The 27,196-nt window shown below is 34.1% G+C and overlaps 1 protein-coding gene across 7 annotated transcripts in view; it reads right to left on the bottom strand.

The window, feature by feature from the left end:
- Ubr3 (ubiquitin protein ligase E3 component n-recognin 3) overlaps window positions 1-27,196 on the bottom strand; it is a 217,801-nt gene that overhangs the window by 131,820 nt on the left and 58,785 nt on the right. For all 7 annotated transcript variants that reach the window (XM_087200088.1, XM_087200084.1, XM_087200107.1 and 4 more), the window contains exons 6-19: window positions 24,645-24,711; window positions 22,003-22,133; window positions 20,546-20,774; window positions 14,106-14,285; window positions 13,245-13,378; window positions 9,051-9,137; window positions 5,951-6,016; window positions 5,766-5,855; window positions 4,286-4,414; window positions 3,619-3,671; window positions 3,373-3,506; window positions 2,759-2,844; window positions 1,298-1,439; window positions 96-192 (exon numbers count right to left, since the gene is read on the bottom strand). In XM_087200088.1, coding sequence (XP_087056214.1) covers window positions 96-192; window positions 1,298-1,439; window positions 2,759-2,844; window positions 3,373-3,506; window positions 3,619-3,671; window positions 4,286-4,414; window positions 5,766-5,855; window positions 5,951-6,016; window positions 9,051-9,137; window positions 13,245-13,378; window positions 14,106-14,285; window positions 20,546-20,774; window positions 22,003-22,133; window positions 24,645-24,711 — 1,625 coding nt within the window. The remainder of the gene's footprint in view (window positions 1-95; window positions 193-1,297; window positions 1,440-2,758; window positions 2,845-3,372; window positions 3,507-3,618; window positions 3,672-4,285; window positions 4,415-5,765; window positions 5,856-5,950; window positions 6,017-9,050; window positions 9,138-13,244; window positions 13,379-14,105; window positions 14,286-20,545; window positions 20,775-22,002; window positions 22,134-24,644; window positions 24,712-27,196) is intronic.

The following is a 27,196-nucleotide window of genomic DNA, read 5'->3' as shown; positions in this document are numbered from 1 at the left end:
CTTTAATGAAAGCATATTATATCTGTGATAACTGAAATTGTTCTATACAAACACAAAATATTCCATTTCACTGTTGATCAATTTGATGGACTTACAATGCTGTGTATCTGTCCATTGCAGACTGTACATCTCTACGGTAAACTGTTCGAAGAATGACCATGACGGGGTCAAATTCCTGATCCCAGACTTCAGCTATTATCCAAACAAAGGAGAAACAGAACACTGACTTCTTAGGAAGAAAGTCAATCTCTATCAATGACTTATTATATTTGTTAAGTACATTTTAAATTCAAAAAATGGAATAGTACAATTTTATTACATTTGCCTTAGTAAGCTTGATATTGTGATTACTTTTCTAAGTCAAAAATCACAATTTCAGCATTATGAATGTTCTCGAGTTGCACAAGCACAAGTGAGCAAAACTTTTATGATATAATAATGTCCCACCATAAAAGTATAGTTCATTGTTCTTGTTTTTGGTAAGGTGCCTACTAGAAAGTAAGAAAGAAAGTACATTAACACCTACAGAAGTATTCAAAGATAAAAACAAAAACTAGATTAAATAATAATGAGCCATTGAATTTCAAGCCTCAATAAACCTTTTTTTGTATATAAAAGATTTGATTGACCTTTGCTAAAATTAGTAATTGTTTTTACGTGCTGCATAATTTGAAACTATGATTCTGTGTTTATGTGTACAAGGGGTGGTGCAAAGATAATTTTAAGTGTATATAGCTTTTTATTTTAATAATTACATAATTTATTTTAATGTGTATAGAAAATTATAAATTGTAAATAAAACTCATGAACTCAATAATCATGTTTAGGATGAGGTGAAAGTTTTTAAGTTAATTCATTTAAGAATATTAAGTGCAGTACATAATAGTAAAGATGATACTTAGGCTAAGCAAAAATCTAAAAGGTGGCTTGAGAATAACAATTTTAAAAACCATTGCCTTATGAATATATAAGGTTAAGATGTTTTCTTTTCATTCTCTCTAGCAAAATTCTTTTTTTTTTTTTTTGGTACCAGGGATTGAACTCGGGTCCTTGCGCTTGCGCAGCAGTCAGCAAAACCACTGAGCTAAATCCCCAGCCCTCTAGCAACATTCTTAACATTTGAAAACAGTATAAAAAGCCTAAGTGAATTTCAACTTTCTACAAGAAACTGTTAACCATGGTACTAATCTGTACCAAACTCTATTGTGCCTAACTATATATAGAGCACGTTTAAAAAGCAATTCCCAGATTCCACCCACAGAGATTCTGACAAAAGCACATGTATATAGAAACATACCTTTGGGAGTATACATGCCTTGTTGCATGGAACCTCCAGGTTCAAAAACAGGAGCCTTAAAATCAGCTACAGTTGATAAAACTGACTCAAAGCTATAACTGCCTGGGATGATGCCACTTTTGGGATTGGGATTTTCTGGAATATAATATATGTGTCAAGAAAAATTTTTAATGATTGAAAGCCAGTTTCACAGCCTTCCCAAAATATTTTAGTTTTCTAATTGATTTTACTAAGCTACAGAATAATTAGTTGTTATATATAAAGTTGGCCACGAGTGGTCTATAAAACAGTTTAATAACTATTAATCAGGATTTTAAAAAATATCTTATATCATTTTTAAACCAAAAGAATATGCAAAAAAATTAGTCAATATTTTTATTTTTATGAGAAAAGATTATTTTCCTAAAAACAAAAAATTTCCCCAAGGTAAAAAGATACAAAGCAGATTTAAGAAGGAAATCAAAACACAAAGATCCTCTTCTTTGTTTCATATTAAAGTATCTAATTCTTCTTAAATTCAAAACTATAAAGATATTTTTGCTCTGTAGCAGCAATGATACACAATCTATAATGGTTAATGAAATTATTAAATAACATCAAATTGATGTTGCTTATGAGTTTTCAAAGGTAGTCAAATAAGCAACCTAAGAGGAGTTATTTTACAAAACCCAAATTTCAGCCAATTCTTCCAGTCAGAATACACATACAAACTGTACCCAAATATTTTCATCATAAAACACTATAATCTTTAAAATTTCATTAACTAAAAAGTACCCATCCTATGTTGAGTCTTACACAAAGAACCACAAGTTTCCAGTTTATAGTCAATCTACAAACTTCAAAATTCTTTAATATTGAATTCCAACCAAAAACATCCTCACAATATTTAAAACCCTGATAATAACTATAATTCATACCTCTAATTGTTAACCAGAATTCCGACCTGTCTACACAGTAGACTTAGTTATTTTGTACAAAATACCCAGCTTCCTTTCACTAATGTTGTTCCAGAAAGTTAGATCCTGGGGTGTTCAAAGCCATCAGCCCTGAGCCTAAGGAGAGCCTCCTGGAGAGGTAGCAATAAGAGGTAAAAATATCCATCACTAGCTGTGAACACATACTTGAGTAAATAATTGGCATTCTTCTTTATCCACATTATTTTTCAAGTATGATGGGGGGAGTGGGGGGGTGGGCAGCATGTAGTCCCAGGTATTCAGGAGGCCAAGGCAGGAGAATCACAAATTCAAGGAAAGCCTAGGGAATTTAAGACTCTATCTCTCAAAATAAAAATAAAAAGGGCTAGAGATGTAGCTTAGTTGTAGAGTACCCTTATACCACAAAAAATTCCCAATACCACAAAATCCCTAGTGCCACAAAATTAATCTTAAAAGACTGATATAATCCATAAAAATCATGTTATTTTAGATCCTGAAATAGAAAATTTAACTTTTAAAAGGATATGAGGTCCAGCAATGAGCTATGTGTCCTGTCATTCATACACAGCTGGGCTACCATCTCGGCCCTGAGAATCTCATCATCAGACATTCCTAGAATTATTACAAACAGAATAAATCTGAATATATAAAAAGATATAAAGAAAGAACTTACCACACATTTTATTCAGTTGTTTTACCAAATATGAGATGCCTAAAATTAAAGACCAGGCTCCAATGCCCCAAATTTAACTGGTTTACCCTGATATTTGAAGTTCCCTTAAGCAAAGACATTTTTAAAGGCTGTTCCAGCTGGGCTTGATGTCACAACCCTATATAATCCCAGCATTCTGGGAGGCTGAGGGAGGAGAATCCCAATTTAGTGAGACCTTCTCAAAATGAAAAATAAGAAAGGACTGGGAATGTAGCTCAGTGCAAAGAGGTCCCAGGTTCAATCCCCAGTACCATAAAACAAGAGGCTATTCCAAAGATACAGCAATTATACAACACATTAAGACTTTTAAATTATGTTTAAATATATATCCACATCCTTTCCATTTTCCATAAGGCAGTTACCACAGGGAAAGGAAGAAAATAGAGAAGAGAAAGTATTTAAGTATTATTAGTGTTTGTGGTTTTTACCTAAATGTAAACGAAGACTCAAAAGAATCACAAGGAACGTAAGAGCGCCTTCTAACATGGATCTCTCGTGCTCCGCATCAAGTACTGTGTTTTGATGTTGTGATGCCATTGTCAATAAATCTACCACCTTAAATCTATAAGATGAAATATTGTAATGAAATATTTTAATATTTTAGATAGATTTTTAGAAGTTAAAACAAAATTAACTTAAATTCCAGACACCTGTCTTAATAAAATTATGCTTACCTTTCAAAGACAGATGATATAAAATAATCTGGGTCAAGTCTAGAAGCACAAACCTTTAAAAGAAGAAAAAAGCTGCACTTCTCCATATTCAGTTTTACTTCTTAATGTCTTTTTTAAAAATATTCTCCATGTTTTATCTTCTGACATATTCGGGGGCCTTATAGACCTGGGAAGAGAGTGCCCCTCCCCAAAATAGCTAATTCCTGAACAGTAAAACCTTGCTTGAGAACATGCCCCTCCAGCAAGCCAACCACCCCTTTATCCAACTAACTCTCACACACCAACCCAATTTTCCCCTGCTGTAAATCAAGGCCAAGTAACAGACATCTCTTAGCCCCCATGCACCAAAGCTCACCAGAATTATTCAAGCTAGCCAAGTCTAAACTGCCTCCCCTGCTCTACCTTGCCTTTCCTGCTAAACTCCACAAATGGCACAGACCTAGGCTTTCTCACCCCTGCTTCTGCCTCCTGGCCAAAATCTGATGCTTCCTTTGTGGCCCTATTGATATGGCCTATACCCTTCCCTTGGGAAATTTAAGTCACAAATTCTTGTTGCAATGTCGCTGCCCTCTGTATGTCATCACTCACTCATCTTTGTAAATTAAAACCCCATAGATACAAATGAGACACTTCAAAGCTTCAACATCTGCACTATCAAGTTGCTTACCTGTAATAGGTAAATGTCAGGATCAATCATAGAATTACAGAAATGAGACTGGACATAGGTCATGGCTTGTCCTTTGATTTGTAGGCCATTTCTTACCCACATATTGCTGTGGATTTCAGCAAGACTTGCCTAATGAAAAGTTAATTTGAGAATAAATCAATCTTTATAAAATTGTATTAAATAATTTTAGAACTTTATCATAATATAAGCCTGACATTCTGTCCAATGAAATTCAGTTCTATTGGTTTTTTTCGGTTTTGGTGGTGGTGGTATTGTTGTTATGGCTGTTGTTTGGGTTTTGTTTTGTTTTGTTTTGTTTTGTTAGCAAGGGAATTATCTGGATTGGTTTTTTATCTATTTGGTTTTTTATTTTGGGGGGGCAGGGTCTTAGTCTGGACTTGAATTTATGATCCTCCTGTTTCAGCCTCCCAGAGTGCTAACATTATCGGCATGCATCACTACACCTGTCTCATATTTTTAAACTTTCAAAATAAAAATGGCACTTTTTTTTTTGGTACCAAGGATCGAACTCGGGTCCTTGTGCTTGCACAGCAGGCAGCAAAACCACTGAGCTAAATCCCTGGCCCAAAAATGGCACTTTAGATAGCCACCTTTTCTAGAGTTTATACATGAGTTAATTTTCCATGACGGCCTCTGTATACATTTATAATAACTTCACTGAAATCTTTCATAAGAAATCAATGCTCATTTTTCTCTCAACTTCTTCCTCAAAAAAAAGGGAGATGTATACACAATGCCTAAAAAAACACAATGTTATAAGTATAAAACTAACTGTCCAAAGTCAATGAATACATGCTACATCTTTAATTCAACCTAACTCAAATTTCAAGCTAAACATCTTCCAAATAACTGAAGATTAAAAAACAAATCATATATTAGAATTTTCTTACTAATTAATAATTGATGCATTTATGCCCAGTATCAATTAAAACTAAGCAGTCATAACTTTACCTTTTACTTGTTCTTAACCCCTAGAGTAGAAGTTCAAAACTAATCTAAAATGAGCAGAAAAAATACATTGAAACACAAGCCTGTCTAAATGTATATAAAAGTTTGGGCCACAAAATTAGCGTGAAAACCAAAGAAATCACAGTTCTCACTCAAGCTAATTCTTCTCTCTTCTCTTCTCAAATTACACAAGAGAAAACTAAGACCCAAACAAGGAATTTAACCCCAACTATGTAGAAAATAAAATATTGGTAGCTTGAAGCTAGAACTCATTGATCACCTGACTCCCAAAATTGTGTTAAATATGTTAAAGCAATTCCTAGGGAAATTAAAACTAAATCTTATAGAACAAAAAAATACCTAAATATAATCTGGCAAAAATATAAAAATTCAACTTTTTAAAAAAAGTTTTCAAACATTACGGTTAGAGTAACAATGAGAAAGACACACAAATAAGGGAGGAACAGCCAAGAAATCCAACTCAAAACATTTTAAAAGCCTAAATACATACTTGAATTTGGAGTGGGTGAATCATTAGTTTCATTAACATTTCCTGATCTGGTAAAACAGAATCCAAATCTAATTCTTGACATTTCACAGCCTAAGAATTGTGATACAAATGTTAGTAATTCAATATTTTTTCCAAAATAAAAAAAAAAGTTTTTAAACAAAACAATTGTTTAATGACAGTCTTACCTTACTCAAAAACATAGCATAGTAACGATGTAGTGGCAGATGAAAAGTGACTTGGTTAGGTGCTGGCTGAAACAAAATCCACAAGTCAAACAATATTTACAGAATTTCTAACAGTATATATATATAATTATATATATATATATAATTAAAACAGTATAACAATATTCTCACCTCAATATATTTCTAGGCTATTTTTATCAAAATTTAAAATTTTAGAAAGTGTAGCTTTAACAAAATCTCTATAGAATTATTCCCATTTTAAATACCTCAGTACAAGCTCCTTGAAGGCAGGAAGTATATACTACCTACCCATCTTTCAACCTTCTGAAGCATCTAGCACAGATTCATTAAGATCATTCCAGAAACAAATGATGGAACACAGTCCCCTCCACAACAATCCATCTGGAACTTTTCCAACACGTGCATACCAAATGCCATGACAGAGATAAGAATAATAATTGCAGCTAATATCCACTGAAAACTTACTAATGGCCAATCACCCCACTAAACACAACACCTCACTTCATCCTCACAAGAGCGCTAAGGAGTAGGAAATATTAATATCATTTTACAAATAGGGAAAATCTTAGAAACATAAATAATTTCCTAAAGTTCAAAGATGGTGAACTACGAAGCTGGTATGGACTCCACTGTTATATTCAGATTGGTAAAAGGATTCTGATAGCTCTAAACTGAAACACAGAACCCAGGTATCTTCAGGTTTCCTCTCCAGCAGGGTAAGATGCTCCTTATACCAGTGCCAAACACATCCACCTACCTAACAAACCTGTAAATATGTCAAAGACCTTTAACACCCTCATGAATGTTCTAAAAATCAGTTTTTAAAATCTGTGAATCCCATGGATCATGATACCACCATAGGGGAAAAGTATATAATTCTTCTCCTTCTTATACAAATAAGAAAAATTTATAAATTTAATGTTTTTATAAACTTTAGTAAATATTCTCCTATTAAAATTTTTATCAGAACATTTACATAATTGTGTTAAAATGATAACCTTATAGAAGTTATAAGGAGTGGCAAAATGACACCATCTCTGAAATAATTACCTTTTTCCAAACCAATATGAAAATAAGATCCTCAAAATGTGAAAGATACAGAAAGTTGTTCTTTTTTGTTTTGTTGTTTGAGATGGGGTCTCACTTTGTAGTTCAGGCTGGCCTTGAATTTACTATGTAGATCTGGCTGACCTCAAACTCAAAGCTATCCTGCCTCAGCCTCCCAAATGCTGGGATTACAGGCATGCAATACCGCACCCGGCAAAACTTTTTCTTATAAATAAAAGTTTACCCTCCCCTCCATAAAAAGAAAATCCAATACATACTAAAGCAGAGGTAAACCTTAAAGACATTTTACACTAAACGAAATAAATCAGTTATAAAAGGACAAATATAGTCAGGCATGATGGTTATGACCTGTAATCCAATTACTCGGGAGGCTGAGTTAGCATTAAAGACTAGGTAATTACCAGACTAAGTAATAAGATCTCATTTTTTAAAAAAAAACAAAGCCAGGTTTGGTGTCTTGTGCCTGTAATCTCAGCCCTTGGGAGGCCAAGGCAGGAGGATCACCATGAGTTCCAGACCAGCCTGGGCTACACAATGAGTTCAATGCCAGCCAGAAATACATAACAAGAACTCATCTCAAAAAAAAACAAAAAAAGGGCCAGGGATTTAGCCAGTGGTTCTGCCACCTGTCTCAAAAGTGCAAGGTCCCAAGTTCCATCCCCGGTACCAAAAAAAAAAAAAAAAAAAAAAACAAATATTGTATGATTCCACTTATGTGAGGTATCTGGAGTATTCAAATTTATAGAAACAGTAAATTCAATTAGGGTGGCCAGGGGCTGGTGGAGAGAAGAATGAGTAGTTATTTAATGGGTATAGAATTTCAGTTTTGCAAGACAAAAAAGTTTGGGAAATTGGTTACACAATATCAATATACTTTAATACTACTGAATTATGCACTTAATGGTTAAATGGTATAATTTATATTTTATATGTTTTTACCACAATTGAAAGTTTATCTTTCACACCCAGCCCCTTAACATTTTTGTGTTTTTAGCCTTCAACCTGGACAATCTGGATTTTGTCCGTTTGGATCTTGAATTCTGCCTTAACCAAATCATTTTGATTCTTATGGTGTTTAATTATAGGTCTTTAAGCTTAAACTTTACTTAAATAGTAATCAGTTAATCACCCAAGAAAACACAGTTTCAGAAGAGCTCCACCCTATTTTCAGCCTGCTATATTCCTTTGCCCTGTCCACACTTAAGACATGAGCTGGAGCTTTACCTTTTCTTAACCTAGTTCTCATAGGTATTTAAAACTAGAAATTAGTGTGGAAATGATAGTATCACTAAAACAATAGAAGTAAAGTGGGGCAAAATTATACACAGAGGATTATGTAGTAAACAGCATGAAATTAATTTACAATATGGAGCTAAAGATAGAATCATACAGAACAGCTGAATTCAAGGAAATAGTGTATTTTTCTAGGAAATAAGCACACATGATTACTGTACTGTGGAATTATCTAAATGTCAAAGAACTGGTCTATCCTTTTATCCTTTTTAATCACTTACCAGTCCAATTATTTAAATACAAGATGACCAAAAATCACATTTTTCATTAATTTTTGAGACAATGTAACAAGAAACAAAAAAAATGACAATTTTATCAAATTTTTTCAATACAAGAATTGACTGGTTGAAATGGCACCTGCCCGAGGACGCTCAGGATAGGCAGTATGTAAACAAACTCGCTGCCCAAGTAACGCTGAGGTAAACTGTTAAGTGGTTAAAGCCTAACAATATTATATTAATTGAATTTTTTCCAATATCCACAAAGTATTCATTATTTTCTGTGTTAAATAAGATCTAGGCCAGGCATGCCTGTAGTACAGGCATGTACAGGCGCATGCCTGTAGTCTCAACACTCGGGAGGCTCAGGCAGGAGGACTGCCATGAGTTCAAGGCTAGCCTGAACTGCATAGCGAGACCCCACCTCAAAAAAAAAAAGAGAGAGAGAGATCTAACACTTCTTTCTTAAGTGCTTTTACATATATCAAAAATATACATACCTCATCTACAAAATTAATAGCATCAAACCAGTCTTGAAGAGCTTCAAGGCAATATCTTACAACATTTCGGGTATATTCTTGAGTTTCCTAAAATAATAACTTATGTAAATTTTATAGTATATATATATATTCAACATCAAATATGTAATACATAATATATGCATTGCATGCATAACAGTAAAATGTATATACTTTCAAGATAACCTGTATATCTGCTACTTCAAGAAATCATCCCTTCATAAGCTAAGAGTAACAATCAGTGACAAATGAAAATTAAAGAATGCAATATGCTTCCTTTTACATATTTCCAAGAATGAGTCAAAACTAAAAAAGATTTAAATAGATTCAAATTAGGTTCCATTTCAAGAGACTCCCCCAAACATTATTAATTCTTTAATGTTACTACTGTTGAGCAGGTACAGAGTATCTCGGGGGGCTAATGAAAAAGTATTAGAAACAGACAATGATGATTAGAAATAGACACTGTGAATGTACTTAAGGTAATTGACTTGTGTACCTAAAAATGGTTGAAGTGGTAAATTTTGCTGCTCACATTTTACACAATAAAAAAAAGAAGGGCAGAACATATGAAGATGGTAAATAGCCTATGATATCATGTCTGGCAACACAATTGAGAGGAAGAAATAACTGTAAGCCATTTGAAACAGGGTACTCTGAAAGGCAATTATAATACTGTCATGGCTTATATTCAGATGTAGCCCTAAAGCCTAACGTGGTCATAGGTGGGGCTTTTTCAGAGGTGCCTGGATCTAGTGTGTCATCCTGGGATTGATTGATAATGCAATGCTAGGATCAAGGGCACTAGGATTAAGGGTGTAAGTGCTACCCACCCTAAGTGGTCTGGATGAGATAAAAGGGCAGAAAGATGCTGTTAAGGTCCCTTGTTTTCACTACCTTGTGCATGCCATGAACTCTTCTCTTCTGAGATGTCCCTCTCCCAAGACACCCTGCCTTGGAGCCAGCCAATTATAAACTGAAACCTCTACAAACTGTGAGCTAAATAAACCTTTCCTCCTTTAACTTTGAGTGTTAGGTATTCTGGCCTAGCAATGAGAAAAGTAACTAAGGCAAATGTTTTATGGTAAAATGGATCCACTGAAATAGGCAAGCCTTAAATTCAATGAAAATATAAATCAAAACAAGGCTCTCATAAAAAAAAGGATTCAAATAGACATTTCTCCCATGAAAATATACAAATAGTAAGTACATGAAAAGATGTTCAACAAAGCCACAATGAGATACCACTTCACATCAATAAGGAAAGTGGTAATTTTAAAAATATAAAATAAAATGTTTAAAAGAATGTAGAGAAATTGGAACTCTCATACACTGCTGGTGAGAACGGAAAATGGTGCAGCTGCTTTGAAAATTAATTAGGTGATTCCTCAGTAAATTAAAGTTACCATATGACTAAGCAATTCTACTGCTATATATTATACTCAAGAGAATTGAAAACATCTGTTCACACAAAAATTGCATGCAAATGCTCACGATAACATTATACATAGCAGTCACAAAAAGTAGAATCAATGCAAATGTTCATCACCTTATAGACAAAATGTGGAATATCATATGATGGAATATTTTTCCACCATTAAAAAGGAACAGATTGCTAACACATACAAGAACATAGTTGAATCTTGAAAACATTACATAAGTAAAAGCCAATCACAACAGTTAACATATGGTAGTATTCCACTGATATGAAAAATCCAAATTAGGATTTTCATAGAGACAGAGGTGAATTAGTGGTTTCCAAGGGATAAGAATTTGGAATTGGTAGGTACATAGTTTCTTTGGGTTTTTTTTTTTTTTTGGATTTTTTTGGTACCAGGGATTGAACTTGGTACCTTGTGCTTGTTAGGCAGGTGGCAGAACACTGAGCTATATCCCCAGCCCGGTAGGTAGAGTTTCTTTTGGAGGTGACAGCAACATGGACAGTGGTAATGTTGTACAACTTTGGAAACACATTACAAACCACTGAATTGTACACCTTAAAATGGTTAAAATGGTGAATTTAATGTCAATCTTATCCAAATTTTTAAAATTTAAGGGCTGGGGATGTAGCTCAATGGCAAAGTGCACTTAGTTCATGACATTATCATATAGGTTCTTGCCTATTTCCACTGCACCACACAAACCAAGCATCACTTATCTTGTCAACCTTCTGTTTCCATCTATGCAATTTATCTTCATAAGAACATTATTTCACACATTCTGTTCCCCACCACTCACTGAATAAAATTTAATGGGACTTATCATAAATAATCAAACTAATGTGGCAGATAATTCATAGTTTAAGACCCATTACTGCCCTAAAAAAAAGGGTATTTAAAAAGATTATCAGTGAACTCCCCACTGTGTGTTGCCTGTGTGTGCTGTTGGGGACTGAACCCAGGGCCTCATACACTAGGCAAGTACTCCACCACTGAACTACAAACATCCCTAGCCCAATTGGAATTCAAGTACATCATATTTTAAAATTATGTTCAAAAAATAAAATAAAATAAAATTATGTTCAGATTATCTGTCTTTCTTCCCTCTATATTTCTATACCCCAAAACATTATCATGCCTACTGATTTATTACTCATTAGTTTTGACAGTTAGCAAATTATGTAAATTTTGAGTCTCAGTTTCTCCATAAGTAAAAATGGGCATAATATCTCCTGTATTGCTGTGAATACACAAATAAAATAATGTACATAAAAATGCTCTGTCATAGCCTACATCTATCCCTTACCAAATAGTTAAGTGTAAGCGCTCCCAAGAATTAAAACTGGATACTTCTATCAATTCTGCAGTAACTTAAAATCGCCACTAGATGGAAGTTTTGCAAAGGTTTTTGTTCTCAAAAAGCAAAGCTAAAGCCTGGGGAAATTGCTCAGTGGTGCCATGCCTGCCTCACAAGCCCAAGGTCCTGAGTTCTATCCCCAGTATCAAAAAAAAAAGCAAAAGCAAAGATAAAATTCTAGAAATGCCATCCTTTTCTCCAATCTACCTGACATTAATCTAGTATTAAAAGTCTAGGGCCAGGGATTTAGCTCAGTGGTTCCGGCGCCTGCCTTGCAAGCACAAAATCCCGAGTTCGATCCCCGGTACCAAAAAAAAAAAAAAGTCTGATAGTCTCCTAAGTGAGCTATTTGGGCAATAATTTCTTTAATTATCCCTTAATATTTTAAAATACTTAAGAAAGGGCCTACTGGGGATGTAGCTCAGTAGAACAGTGCCTACTTAGAATACACAAGGCCCTGAGTTCAATCCCCAAACTTACAAAAAAAAATTTTTTTAAGATAATTAAGAACCTGAGAAAATTCATATATCTAAAGGAAATTTACACGAATATTCTCAAACTGTTAAGAATTTGAATCTAATTAGATTATCACATAGTTGTGAGGCATCTGCATTTAGAAGAGCAGCTGATAGGAGAAAACATAAATACACATGAAGCAACACATACACTCAAAGGGCAAATGGAAAAGAGCCTCATGAACACCTGGGAAGCAGAGCAGGTTTTGCTGACCCATTCCCTTTTGTTTTGTTTGTAAAATGATAAAGAAACTGAGAAATTCAAGTAAATTTAAATAGGGTGATCAAGTCAAGTAGAAACAACAGAACAAATAACTTCAAAATATTTCCACTATAACATCTTGTCCAGCACACAGGTTAAAAGGCTGGACTTCATAGGATCATATATCAAAATCTCAGTCAAATCCTTAGTTTTACATGGTGAGGGGATTCCATTTTTCTGAATTTCCAAAGTTTCCAAAGACCCATCAAACCAGTGTGTGTGTGTGTTTGTGTTTATAAGTTGTGTGAGATTTATTTTGTGCTTAGATTCTTAAAATTGTAAACTTATTGAGGACTATCCTTATCTTTTGAAGAAGCATTAGGTAAGTGGTAAGGGGTAAAATGAAACTATAAAAAGGAATGTGGAGAATTATGAAGCTCCAAAGACTCTTCCAAATATGGGCAGGCTGGGAAATCCGATGACATAAATAAACTTCAACCTACCTAAGAATAAAAGCTACTCTCAGTCCAGCTCCCCATAAGCTGAATTCAATATGAAATAGAATTAAACACTAAACACATATATAAGTAAACACACTAACAGATTCTAAAATAAGTATTTTTAAAATAAATACAGAAATTAACAAAACAATTTCCAACGTACCCTGACTTTACAGTGTGATAAAAGTCCCCACATTGGCTGTGCACAGGCCTCAAGTTCAGCAGCAAAGGCAGCATAGTAGGTCTGAGACTCAAACTCAACATGTTCATTTAACTCTCGCTTGTTTAAGTTCATACCTTGCAAAAATTAGAACACATATAGTCCTTGTAGAACAGAAGCAAGAATTCAGACTAAAAATCAAGAAAAACATTTCCCAGTACCCAACACATTTTTATCCATACATGACCATAAATAATATAGTATAGTGTAGAAATAAAGTAATAAATATGAAAAAATAATCTAGTACTTTAAGAATATTTTGCAAACTAGGTTTTCTTAGAAACACTTTCTAAATGTCTCATATAGCATAATTGAATATATTTAAGACAGTCAAAACAATTTTTTTTTTTGGTACCAGGGATCGAACTCGGGTCCTTACACTTGCGAGGCAGACAGCAGAACCGACAGTCAAAACAATTTTAACTGACACTAGTTGAAATTTTTATTGAAGTGGTATACTGGGCCAGGGATTTAGCTCAGTGGTGCCACCGCCTGGCTCTCAAGTGCAAGGTCCCGAGTTTGATACCTGGTACCAAAAAAAAAATGGTATAAATCTTTCTTGGAAAACAGTTCACATTTCTAGATTAATGGTTTGAGGTGCTAAAAAATTACTCGTTTCTTTTTAATAATTTGACATTTTTCCTGGTGCCCTACTATGTTTTTACAATTATTATTAAAGTTCTCACAAATAACAAAACGTGAAATTTATGTGTAACCTGAATGATACGCTGTTATCTCTTAATTAGTATTTAATATTTAACATTAGACATGTTGTGAACTAAATAAAAAAGATTAAATTCATACCTTGAAAGAAAGATACAAAGTTCATCCAAGTAACTAACAAACCATGGTCCTCCAAAAATCTCTTAGCAACACTTTGATGAGAAAGAATATTAATAAAATCACTAACAAGAGGCCAGTAAGTGTTATTCTTCAGTAATGCTTCTCCACAATTCACCACCACATGTAAACTATTTTCTTCATCTAAAAAAGACATAACCCAAAATAAATAACTTCTTTAAAAAAAAAAAAAAGATTTTACCAGTAATACAGAATGTTATACATGTTAGAATCAGACATCTACTTCAAACTTCAGCCTTGTATGGCATCTTATTATTTAGAATCTGAGTCAATTTCCTCATCTGTAAAATGAGGCAAAAAAAAAATTGTTATCTTAAATGAGATGATATTTAACACACTATTATAGTAATTATTACCACGTCTTTAAATTAAATTATATACATATACATTGAGCTACTGTATGCTTATAAAACCACTTTCTTAGCTAGGCATGGTGGCACAGGGCCCTTGGGAGGCTGAGGCAGGAAGATCACCCTGAGTTTGAGGTCAGGCTGGACTACACAGTGAGTTCAAGGCCAGCCCGCATTACAGAGTGAGACCTTGTCTCAACCCATACCCCCAAAAAAATACTTTCTTTGCCTTAATGATACACTTCCCATTCTAATCAACAAAAGATTTTACTCCTAGATTAATCTCATTCCATCTTATCAATCAAATCTGATTTCAAGTGATATATAAGTATTTCCTATTTAAAGAATATGCAAATAAAACTTTTTAGCAAACAGTTATGTTTCAACATAAAAAATGAAAATATACATAGACTTAAGCCTTTAAAAAATCCTCAAAGTATATAGTATTGATTCAGAAAAATACTAGGCTGCACAAAATTCTTCATTAACAAAACTTATTAGTATCTGCCCATTAGGAACCCATCATCCCCACAACTAATACCCATGATACACCGAATGCTCAAGACTAGTAGTCTATTTACATGCACACAAGCTGAGAGATGTTTATCCAGAGTCAATATTTATTTCTGTTCACATTGTTCTTTTATCATAATTATATGAACTAATTAAATATGAATTCATATGGAGAGATACTACAGAAATTGGATCATATGCTTTCAAGTGGTAATAAGAATAAGTGTAGAAGTACAGCTAAAAGCCTTACAGCAGAAAATGAAAAAGCCTAGAACAGTGTTGGTAAACCTATGGCACGCATGCCACAGCCAGTTATTTGTTGTCATTGAAAGCTCTAAAAGGTCCGCCATCACTTGCCTAGAAATATTTTACACTCAGAATGCTTCATAAAGATCTTTATATTCTAACTCTACCTATAGAGATTAAAACTGGGGAAGACAGGAGGGAAAGGAAGGAAACAGAAAGTAAAAAGGATCAAGATGCAATACATTCAATGCCCCACACCAAATATATCATATATCACAAACATATACTAATAAAAAAAATTTTTGGTACCAGGAATCGAACTCAGGATCTTGCACTTGCAAGGCAGGCGGGGGGCACCACTGAGCTAAATACCCAGACCAAAAAAAATTTTTTTAATGAATAAAGAGATTGAAACTAGAATTCAAAAATGATTTATAGATCTGGTATATATAAGATAAAACTTCAGTAAAGGAAACCATATCCTGAAAATGTTTTGTCCAAAGTTAAAAGACTGAAGAATGAATATGCATTACTGTGTTTGATGTTCAAATATAATGTTAAAAGTACATATGCATCATTTTTAAAGGATTCTTAATTTGAACGAACTTTTCAATTATCAACCTACCTGTCAAACTCAGTAAGGAGGGGCCTCTACTGCACTTCTTAATTTCTATATACTAAGTTTACATTTAGTCCACGGAATCATTTACCCAAATCTTAAGTTTAACAATGCATAGGAAGAGGATCCATTGAAGTCAGGAGATGAAAGAGGGGAGCCAAATAGGGGAGCAGGAGTAAGGAGTCTTTCTGAAATTATCCACACCTAAGATTCTGAAAAGCACCTTCCTGACTGACAGCTACTACCACTGTGAGCTGGTAAGCCAGATAATGATGAGGCAATGCTGAGGATGTGGGATTAACAAAACTGAGAGGGAGAGAGGGAGCAGGAGAGGGAGAGAGAAAGAGATGAATATATCACTGTCCTATTTAATTGAAATGAGGGGATGGATCAGCAGAATATAAATAATCAAAATCATTATTTTCTTGACAGTGCTTTAAATACTACTGTTCTTGTGAAAAATCCCCAGGAGTCTTTCATGAAATGAACAATTAGGACTTCTATTTTTACCCAAACTGGTACTGTCCACCCCACAGATATAATGACTCAGTGTCAAATGAAATTCACTCATTAACAAACATTTATTGAGCACCTGTTTAGGGTCAGGTATTCTAATCTAAGGCAAAAATGGTAAAATAAAAATTCAAGACATACTGTCACTCTCCACTGAGATTAACATGTAGAAGTCAGTGTGAGAAAAGCTGTAATATGGAAAGTATATGAAACCTTAACAAATAAAACGAGTCCACAATCAACAGACTTTCATTTCAGTAATGTCTGAACTGAGATCTATAAAATGAAACAAATCAGGATTAGCCAGATAAACTAGGGATGGGAACAAATGGTGTTCTAGATAAAGGTACAGTATGTAACAGAAGGTTGAAATCACTTGGACAAAGAATTCAGAGGATGGGTGGTACAAATGAAACTAGAGAGCCTCATAAACCACTTCATAAGTATGGAGTACAGGTAAAGAACGCAGCAAGCCACTGAGGTTTTTAAGAGACAGAACATAATCAGTTGCATAGTATGATAAGTGATTAAAGGACTAAAGTGATTATAGATAAAGAATCCTAGAGATGACAATGGCTTGAACTATTAAAGAGTGGCATGATGACATAGAGATGAAGAAAAATGATGATGTAAAAATACAGAGAATGCTCAGGTACATGTTCGTGTGCATACACACAGGGTAACAGAAAAGAAACCGGCTTGATGAAGAGTTTTTGCTCTGTGCACTGTATGTCTGAGGTACTTACAGACATCCAAAGAATATTTTCCAATAAGTAGTTTGATCTGCAGGATGGAAGATAAGTCTGGGATTATTAGCATCTATAGACATTCTCATGGTTATGCAATGCATGATTTTAAATTCTATTGTACACAAAATATTTCATAAGACAAACTGTAAATTTTTAGGGACATGGAAAATTATGAATTATGTTTGGGATCACAAAGTGATACTGGGTGTAGAAATTAATATAAAGAAAAAATGTAAAGCAAGCATTATGTACTGCTAGAAGGCTTTTTCCTTTTAGTCTTAGGCTATTGCTGTGGCCATATAAGTTTCTCACTGAGTCAGCTCCTATATTTACTAAGAGTACAGATAAAATTTTAAAGCACTGTCTAGGGGCTGGAGATATAGCTCACTGGTAGAGCACCTGCCTAGCAAGTGAGGACTTGGGTTTAATCCTCAGCACAATGAATGAATGAGTTAATGAATGAGTGAATGAATAAATGAAAAAGGTTAGAGATTATTTGAAAATTATAAAAATTTAAAAATAAAGATCCTCTTGAATGTCTGTGGCTACTCAAATATTTTAGGCTCATTCTAATTCCATTAATACAAAAATGAGGAACGCTCATGGTGCTTTCATAAATAAATACTTATTCATATTTATTTCATAAATATTCTTATTTATTTATTTCATACTTATTATAAAATGTTATGATACTACTGAAAGAGGAAAAACCACTGTGGCAAAGTCTGAAGACTGCTAAAGATAGTTGTAGACCTTTCCTTGAAGATAGTGTAATTTATCTAATGTAATGTATTTAACATGTGGCCATTCAAGACAATTTTTGTAGGCAGGAATTTTAATAGAGTGATGGAAGCAAACACTAGATTGAGATAGGTTAATTGAGGTGGGTTAGGGAGTGACTGAAAGGTATAAAAATTTCTCAGGAAAGATAGCTATTAAAAAGGAAGAAAAGGGTAGACAGACTCACTCACATCTTTTTCCTCACATTCTTCTTTATAGACAAAATGCAAACCATACATAAGCACAATTAAATCAGTCAGTAAAATGGACTCCAGATACTTTTCAAAAGAACAGATATTTCTAAATTTTTTTAAGATTTCTAGTATATGAATTTAAAATATTATGTGTATGAACTCTCTAAATTCTATATAAGATCAGTGACATAGCTGAATGACGGTAGATACTACTTCAATTTTAAAAAACAATATATGTAGTTAAAATCACTAAGAAAGAATAATAATCCTACATGAAATAAATAGATAATGCTACACGAAACAAAAAAAACTATAATACAAAGCAGCTTTGAATTTTTCTCTAAAAAAATAAAGAAGTGTATCCTTTAATGCAAATAATACATTATACTCTAACTATACCTACAATAAAAAGAATCACATAACAGGTAAGAAAGCACATAGCTTTGAAGTCAGACACCCAGCCTTACCACACAGCTGCAGGACCCCAGACCAACAACTTCAACTCTCTAAGAAATAGTTTCCTCATCTATAATATGGAGCCAACAATATCTGCTTCACAAAATTAATGATAGGTAAACAAGATAAAGTGTATAAAGTACTGAGAAAGGAGCTAGCTATCACTATACCTGAAGCATTATGTTCTGCACTGAGAATGTATCAATTTTCAGGATATGGTGTCACATCTGAGTAAACTATCAAAATAATGAGAAAATAGGAGCTGAAATGCATAAGGAAACAGTACTAGCACAAGGCAAGCCTCAACTATAAGATCTCTCCTTGGAGAATGGAAGAGTTTTATGATTTAACTGGAAGTATTACTCATTGTTATTTTTAAAATTGAGCTCCAGGTGTCAGTAAGTGAAATCATAGTCCTTTCAATGTGGACCTGGCTGTGTTACCATAAAGTACAATGGCTCTGACACCGGGGGACATGAAATCCCTCTTGGGTTTGTCATTTACTAGCTCTGTAAACTACAGCAAATGACTTGAATTTCCTAAGACTCAATATACTCATCTTTAAAGTGAGGGTAACTAGGCATGGTGGTACACACCTGAAATCCCAACTACTCAGGAGGCTGAGTTAGGAGGATCATAAGTTTGAGCCTAGCCTGGGTACCTAAGTAAGATCTTTCTCAAAATAAAAAGACAAAAAGTAGCCAGGAGTGGTGGTGCACACCTGTGCTAGGAGGCTAAGGCAGGAAAATCACAAGTTCCAGCCCAGCCTAGACAACATAGGAACTTACCAAGACCTTAAAAAGAAAGAATTTGGGGTGTAACTTGTTGTGAAACCCTTGCATTCAAGCCCCTGTACAGAAAAAAAAAGAGGGGTGGGAGGATGAGGAACATACCTCAGTAAAATGCCCCTGGGTTTAATCCCCAGTCCACCAAAAAAATTTTTTTAACTAAGTAAATAAAACAAGGATAATAAATGTCAATCTCAGAGAGATGTTCAGAAGTTTAATTGAGAAAACACATGAAGGGCCGGGGATTTAGCTCAGTGGTTTCGCCACCTGCTGCCCAAGCGCAAGGACCAAAGTTTGATCCCCGGTACCAAAAAAAAAAAGAAAACACATGAATATTTGCCACAGTGTCTGGTACATAGCAAAGAGTCAAATTATATAATATAAACTAAGGAAAATTAAGAAGAAAGACCACAGAGAAGTAGATCTGATAGGAGTTACAGAAACGTTATGACAGGGTCGGGGATTTAGCTCAGTGCCACAGCACCTGCATTGCAAGCACAAAGTCCTGAGCTCAATCCCTGGTACTGAAAAAAAAAAAAGAAATGTAATGACAGATCACAGAATATAAACCATATAGTGGGCATAAAAGAAGAATATTAAAATTTCACAAAGGGAACACAAAAAGGGCAAGATTTATTCAAAAGTGTACATCATAGAAGTATAAGCATATAAAAATATCTAAAGCATACATAAAATTATGATTTAAAAATTAGTAACATGTCTAATAAGGAAACAGCTAAATGAATTATGATATAACCATATGATATTCTACAATTATTAAAATACATATTGACATGTGTATATGGTAATTCTTTTTTAACACTGCTGGGGATCAAACCCAGGGTCTTATGTATACTAAGCAAGTACTCTACCACTAAATTACACACTCAGTCCCATGTTAATACTTTTTTTAATCATATATTTTATCTATACATATTATTTCACAAAAAAATATAGAAATTATAAAGTGCTAACAAGTTATTTATGAATGATAAAACTATAAATGATTTTAACTATACCTTTAAACTTCAGTAGAATTTTTCAAAACTTTATTTTGCAAATATTTACTGTATTTTTACAATATTTTAAAATTGTTTTTAAGCATATAGATGTTTTTAAGGCTACATATGCAAATACACAAATAATAGAACCAATTACTATAATTCAGAGCTTACCTTGCAGCTCACTTTTAATAAGGCAACTTTCCATCATGTATAACAGCACAGTGACCATAATATCCAGCAACTGACATTCTTCTGTCACTTGTCTGGCTAGCTCCTCATTGCTGAACAACTGAACACTAATATGCACAATTCTGTTGGACATTGTGTCCGATTCATGACTTTTCTTCAGTGTTTTCATAATGAAAGCATAATGCTGAACAAAAGTTTTTGTAAAAGCAACCTATAAACATTTTTAAGGAAAAAAATACATTAACTTTACATTTTAAATATTTTTCAATGTATTATATCAGCATTTTAAAGCTATTACTAGCTTGTGATGATGCCCAAGGTAAATGAAAAAATAATTCAACAATGATGGTAGTTTTAAGTCATATTTTATCTTTTTTGGGACATTAGCAAAAACTTTGATGATTTTAAGTTTCAATAGGAATTTTAAATTATTTAGGGTTTTAAAGCAATTATAAACAATGTGGTGCTTTTTGTTTCTTTCTGTTTTCTTGAGACAGGGTCTCACTATACAGTCCAGGCTGGCCTTGAACTCACTATGGCCTCAAACACAAAGGAATCCTCCTGCCTCAACCTCCCAAGTGGAATAGTGTGGTTTAAGATTATAATAGTGCACTTTACTTACAACTGTATCAATTAACTAATGTCAATGTATGTATCTTTTTTTGTGCTACCTACTTTAGCAACAAAACCTAGTCTCACTATAAACCATCAGAGGATTTGTGATGACTCCAAAAGAAATAACATATTTGATCTGAAAACTGATGAATAATCAGACTAAATGCTCTAAAGTATTACTTATTTTCACTCTTATTTTCTTTATTTGTAACATGTACATTCTCCCTGTTGTATTATATTAGCCTGTGTAAGACCCACAAAACAATGGGACTATTAAAGTAGCACTCCTAACCTAAACTCTAAGGTTCTTTTCATACACTAAGGTATGTCACTTTGCCATAACTAACTACATGGTGCTAACAGCTGGGTCCAGACAATCTGGGACTAGAAAGTTCAACTACCTGCATTTGCACCTGAGTCATAACCGCTCTCTCTCACAACTGTGGCAATTATTAATCCCATGTTTTTCCCATGCTAACTCCACAATCTAAATTCACTTGTCCTTTTAAACAGTATTATAGCACCCTCTACTTCTCCTTGAGGACTTAGAACAATCGGTAGTTAAATATTCATTTCTGCAATTATGTTTTAAATGTTTGTCCCTCAGCATTCCCTTGATAACTTGTAATGCTGTTTTGCCACAGAAGTAAAGTACCACACTACTGTGTAGACCCTGTGTTAGCAAAAGAATAAGCTAATCTTCTCTCACTGTGCTATATCAACCTCAGATCTATAATAAAATAAGCCTCATCTGAGAAACATACGAAAAACATATATAATAGTGAAGAAGCAAAGTTCAAAAGGAAGGAAAAAAACACAGATACCTTATATTCTTGATCTGGAAGCATGTTGAGTAAGAAAGTTACCATCTTCTGAGGGAATTCATACTTTATTGTCCAAAACAATAGTTCTTCTAGAAAACTTTTATGTTTTAAAACATCCATTATGGATTGATCTGAAAAGAAAATTTACCATGCAATGAAGACTTCAGCTACTCATCTCATTTAAACCTTACTATAATTATTAAGGCAATACAAACATCTACAAATGTCTAAAAATTAAGGATACCCTTTCAGTAATACCAGCAAGTTATATTTCTAAAATTTCCATGACATATAAAACAATTAATCATTTATTTTAATATAATATAGTTACATAAAAATTTTAACAATTTTAAGCTAAATATAAATATTATTAAGGATATAAAAATATCCAAAGTTATTTAATTTTTAAATTTGTAATTTCTAGGGAAAAGGACAGAAATATTTATAGGTTTCGATAAGTTTCCATTTCTTTAAAATTAGCCTTTATAAATGAGATACTAACTTCACTAGAGAAAATTATTAATGTATTCTTGACAGTGTATATTACTTCTTCTAGTAAAACTTTACCTGAAAAAGTATAAGGAGTTTTAATTATGCCTAAATGCACTGGGCTCAAGAAACCTTATGCATGCATAGAAGAAAGGGGAGGTGATGCCCCTTATGAATAAATAATCCAAGGGAAAAGCATTACTTAGTAGAAGCCCTATTTCTAAAGCCAACGTCACTTCTTGAAGGCTAGACTGTCTTGCAAATCTCTGCATCCTTTCCATGCTTAGTCAGAGAAAGTCTCAACAAGTATATGATGAACTGGATATTCTTAATATTTCTGCTATCTATGTCTCTCACTGGTTTTTTCTATTTTTTTTTCTTTGAAAATGACACAAGGTCATCAAGAACATAGCAGTATCAACTGTGAATAGCCCGGCTCAGTAACACTGCATAGGCAAAGGATACAATTAGATAAGAAAATTAAGAAAACAGTCTTACACACATCAATACACTCAGTACAGCTCCAGGATTTTTTTCTATTAACCCTCCCCCAGTTTACCATTCTTGATTATCACACAAAAAGTTCAAACCACATCACCTCAGGTAACAGTACAAGTACAGTAACAAAATAAGCTTGTCCTCATCTTGATTCATTTATAAAACACTTTGCTAAGGCTTGACTTGGTTCTATTTAGTATTAACTTTAACCCAATTTTTTCATTAATAGCTAAAAAAGAAAATGGCTCCCAAAAGTCTTATGTGTTCTGGAAAGTCTACGATTTTTACTACAGAAAGACAAAAATATCTCCTAACCCCTGTGGTACCATCAGTGTAAGTACTATGTAACAGGGGTTTGTATATAAATGAAATTATGCTAGTCACCTCTTTATTGGAAATTAGGTACTATCATTTTCAAACCCCAGAATTTTTTACTTGTAAACAGAAATCTCTTCTTCCTGAAACAGATCATTCCAGGGGCATGACAATGATTTAAAAACAAGAGTAAACTAAGCTTGCAAAAAATGAGGCAAAAATATATTCACAGGTACATGCTGATAGACTCAAAGCCAAAAAGTAATAAAAATAAGACCTAAGAGTCTTATTTATGTGTGTGTAAAATGTTTCTATTAGTTACGTTTGGCTATATGCCTTTAAAATCTTGTAGTGACTTTACAACAATGCCTGAACTACCTAAAGTCACATTATAAAAAAAGATTTTCAAAGAATCATTCTGTGGTATAAATACATGACTGAGACAAAAGTTTTAATTAGGAAGCAGGTACAAGCTCTACACCTCACTAGCTTACTAGAATTCCTGAGGTTCTTATTCAAAAAGCCTTTTCCGGCCTGGGATTTAGCTCAGTGGTTTCACCACCTGCTGGACAAGCACAAGGACCAGAGTTCGATCCCCGGTACCAAAAAAAAGCCTTTTCTTCCATCTATATACTTAAAGCTTGCTTCATATGGTTACTCTGTTAAATAGTGCAGGGAAGTACATCACTATATCAAGCATCTACAAAAGGTTCGATAAATATGACCCATTATGATTACTAATCTATTCTTTTACTACAGACATTTCTACTTGTTCCTTTCAATAGGCACCTATATGCCCTTCATGAACCCTTATTATTTTAAGTGATATTCACTCATTCTCATAATGTCTGTCTCTCTCCTCCCTTTCTTTCCCTTGCTCCTTCTTTACTGTAGAAATTGTATGCCCTGGATTACAAAAGGACATAAACCAAACTAAAACTTTACATCAAAAACAATAGATATGAGGGCCAGGGATTTAGCTCAGTGGTTCCACTGCCTGCCTTGCAAGCGCAAGGGCCCGAGTTCGATCCCCAGTACCAAAACAAACAAACAAACAAAACAAAAAAAAAACAGAAAACCAATAGGTATGAGTCAATCAAATGAAAAGACTCAGTAATTCTGGCTCAAATATAATAGTGCACATTTCATGAATGAAAACAATGAACAAAATCCCAATAATAAAAGTTTTCCTAGCTTTTGAGGTCCTCACTGCTAACCATACTTTCTCCATTATTAGATAAATCTAACAACATGCCTCTCTCTTCAAAGAGCTCTGATGTCATAGTGATTAACATTTTTTAAAGCATTCTGCTGAAAGGAAAAAAGCAAAATATAAATACCTTTGGTACCACTGCTTAGTTTTACCCTCTTTCTCTTGCCCAGGCCTTGACTCTCATCCTGATCCTCCTGGAGAAAAAACAAAATCAGAATTACATATGGTCAAAATCATAAATGTATTCATTTCATATAAATACAAATGCACTTAGAAATTGTTAGACATAATATATGCATGCTTACATGATATTAACCAACTTATACTTTGATATATTTGCTGCAACAAAAATTTGCTAATGCTGTTGATTTTTATCAAAATATATAGGAAATATCCTTAATATTTAAAGACAAAAGCTTTTAAACTACATCTGTGCTTCTAATGGAAGACTCTCAAATGTCAAAGACTTTCCCATCCTTGTACACATATTAAATGCACAAAAAAACTAAAGGGAGCAGTGAGAGTTTATCACTGAAGGATGGAGAGCACTGAAACAATGTTTCTGGGTTTTTTGTTTTTTCAGTTTTTTTGGTACCAGGGATCAAACTCAGGACCTTGCGCTTGCAAGGCAGACGTGGTACCACTGAGCTAAATCCCCAGCCTAGAGCAAACGTTTCAAGGACTCAGAATGAATTCAAGAAATCAAATTCTAAAAAATAAGCACCATTTATAAGAATTTGGGGTTCACAGTTAAAAATAACAGTAATAACAGATTAAAATATTCTTAGGAAAAAGTATCAAGAAGGAAATATAGGCATTTTCTGCTCACATGGAATGTGTGCATTCCTGAAAACACCTCACACTAAAAATAATAAGGATGGCGGTGGGGAGAGAGCCAACCACTCACAACCCATTCAAGTGTTTACAGAATAAAAGCAATAACTGGTACCTGGGGAGATAATCTGTATGCCCAGGCAAACATCTCAGGTGTTTTAAAGATGTCTCAGGGGATGCTGACATGGCACAACAACAGAATAGGAAAGCTAGCAGCTTGAGACAATGCAGGGGAAGAGGATCAAAGGCAGAAGCCCGCCACTGTGCAGGAGGTATCGCAATTCCCAACTTGAAACTATACTTACAAAACTACTGTGATAAAAACAGCATAGTACTGACAAAGAAACAGACCTGAGGACCAGTGGGATAGATTAGAAGATGCCGAAACAACTCCAGACACACTCAGCCACCTCATCTGTGACAAAGGAGCCAAACACCCTTTCCAAGAGGAAAGATAGCCTCTTTAATAAATGGTGCTGGAAAAATTGGGTTTCAACTTGCCAAAGATTAAAACTAGACCTATATCTCTCACCATGCACTAAACTAAAATCAAAATGGATTAAAGATCTAAATATTAAAATAGAAACGCTGAACTGGTTGGAACAGAGGTTAGGTAGAACTCTTGAAGACACTGGTGTAGGAAAAGATTTTATGAACAAAACTTCAGTTGCCCGTGAGCTAGCACAAGCAATCAACAAGTGGGATCTCTTCTTGTTAAAAAGCTTCTGCACAGCAAGAGAAACAACGAACAGAGTGAAGAGACAACCCACAACGTGGGAAACAATTTTCACCTGCTGTTCTTCAGACAAAGGTCTACTATCTCAAATCTATAAAGAACTTAAAATCAGACCTCCAAAATTTAAAAACCCAATCCAAAAATGGGCATCTGAAATGAACAGACATTTCTCAAAGTAGTAGAAATAGCAAATAAACATATGAAAAAATGTTCAACATCACTGGTCATTTGAGAGATGCAAATGAAAACAATGCTGAGATTCCATCTCACCCCAGAAAGAATGACTGCTATCATGAAATCAACCAATAACAAATGCTGGAGGGGCTGTGGGGAAAGAGGAACCCTGCTCCACTGCTGGTGGGAGTGTAGGATGGTGCAATCACTGTGGAAATCAGTATGGAGATACCTCAAAGAACTAGGACTGGAAGTCCCATTTGACCCTGCTATCCCACTGCTGGGGATCGTCCCCAAAGAATTATAAGAATCATACCACAGTGATATATGCACACCTATGTTTATAGCAGCACAGTTTGTAATAGCTAAAACTTGGAAACAGCCCAACTGCCCATCAACTGGAAACTGGATAAAGAAAATGTGGTTTTTTAATAAAATGGAGTACTACTCAGCCATAAAAAATGAGAAATTAGAGACATTTGTTAAATGGATGCACATTGAGGTGATACTCTTAAGTGAAATAAATAGGACATACGTGTAAAAACTAAATAGTTTCTCTAGTGTGAGAAACTGAAAGTGTCAATAAGGACTAAAAGGTATAATAGATAATGTGAAATAGGAAGAAAAGGGGCAAAGGGGAAGGGGAAGTGGGAGGGGTAGGGGAAAGGAAAGAAGGGAATGGAATATGAGAAAATAGAAAAATGGAAACAAAGTCTTTGTAAATGGAGGGGTTGAAGGGAGGGCAGGGGAAGGGGAAAAAATAAGAACCAAGAGAGATTATGTAAAGGTACAAATTTCCAATGATGAATGTCATTATATTGTATACCTAAAATGTACCAATGAAATTAATTTAAAAAAAGAAAAAAGAAGGCTGTCACTATGAAATCCAGGTAAAGCACAGATGCTCTGCTATGGAGAGGGGGTCCTTGGTGCAG

Source organism: Heterocephalus glaber, unplaced genomic scaffold (assembly GCF_053883595.1).
Source record: "Heterocephalus glaber isolate CG9 unplaced genomic scaffold, H.glaber_assembly_v1.0 deba00000347, whole genome shotgun sequence".
NCBI classification, from domain to species: domain Eukaryota; kingdom Metazoa; phylum Chordata; class Mammalia; order Rodentia; family Bathyergidae; genus Heterocephalus; species Heterocephalus glaber.
The sequence above is the reverse complement of the archived record's forward strand: the minus strand, read 5'-3'. Positions and strand labels throughout refer to the sequence as shown.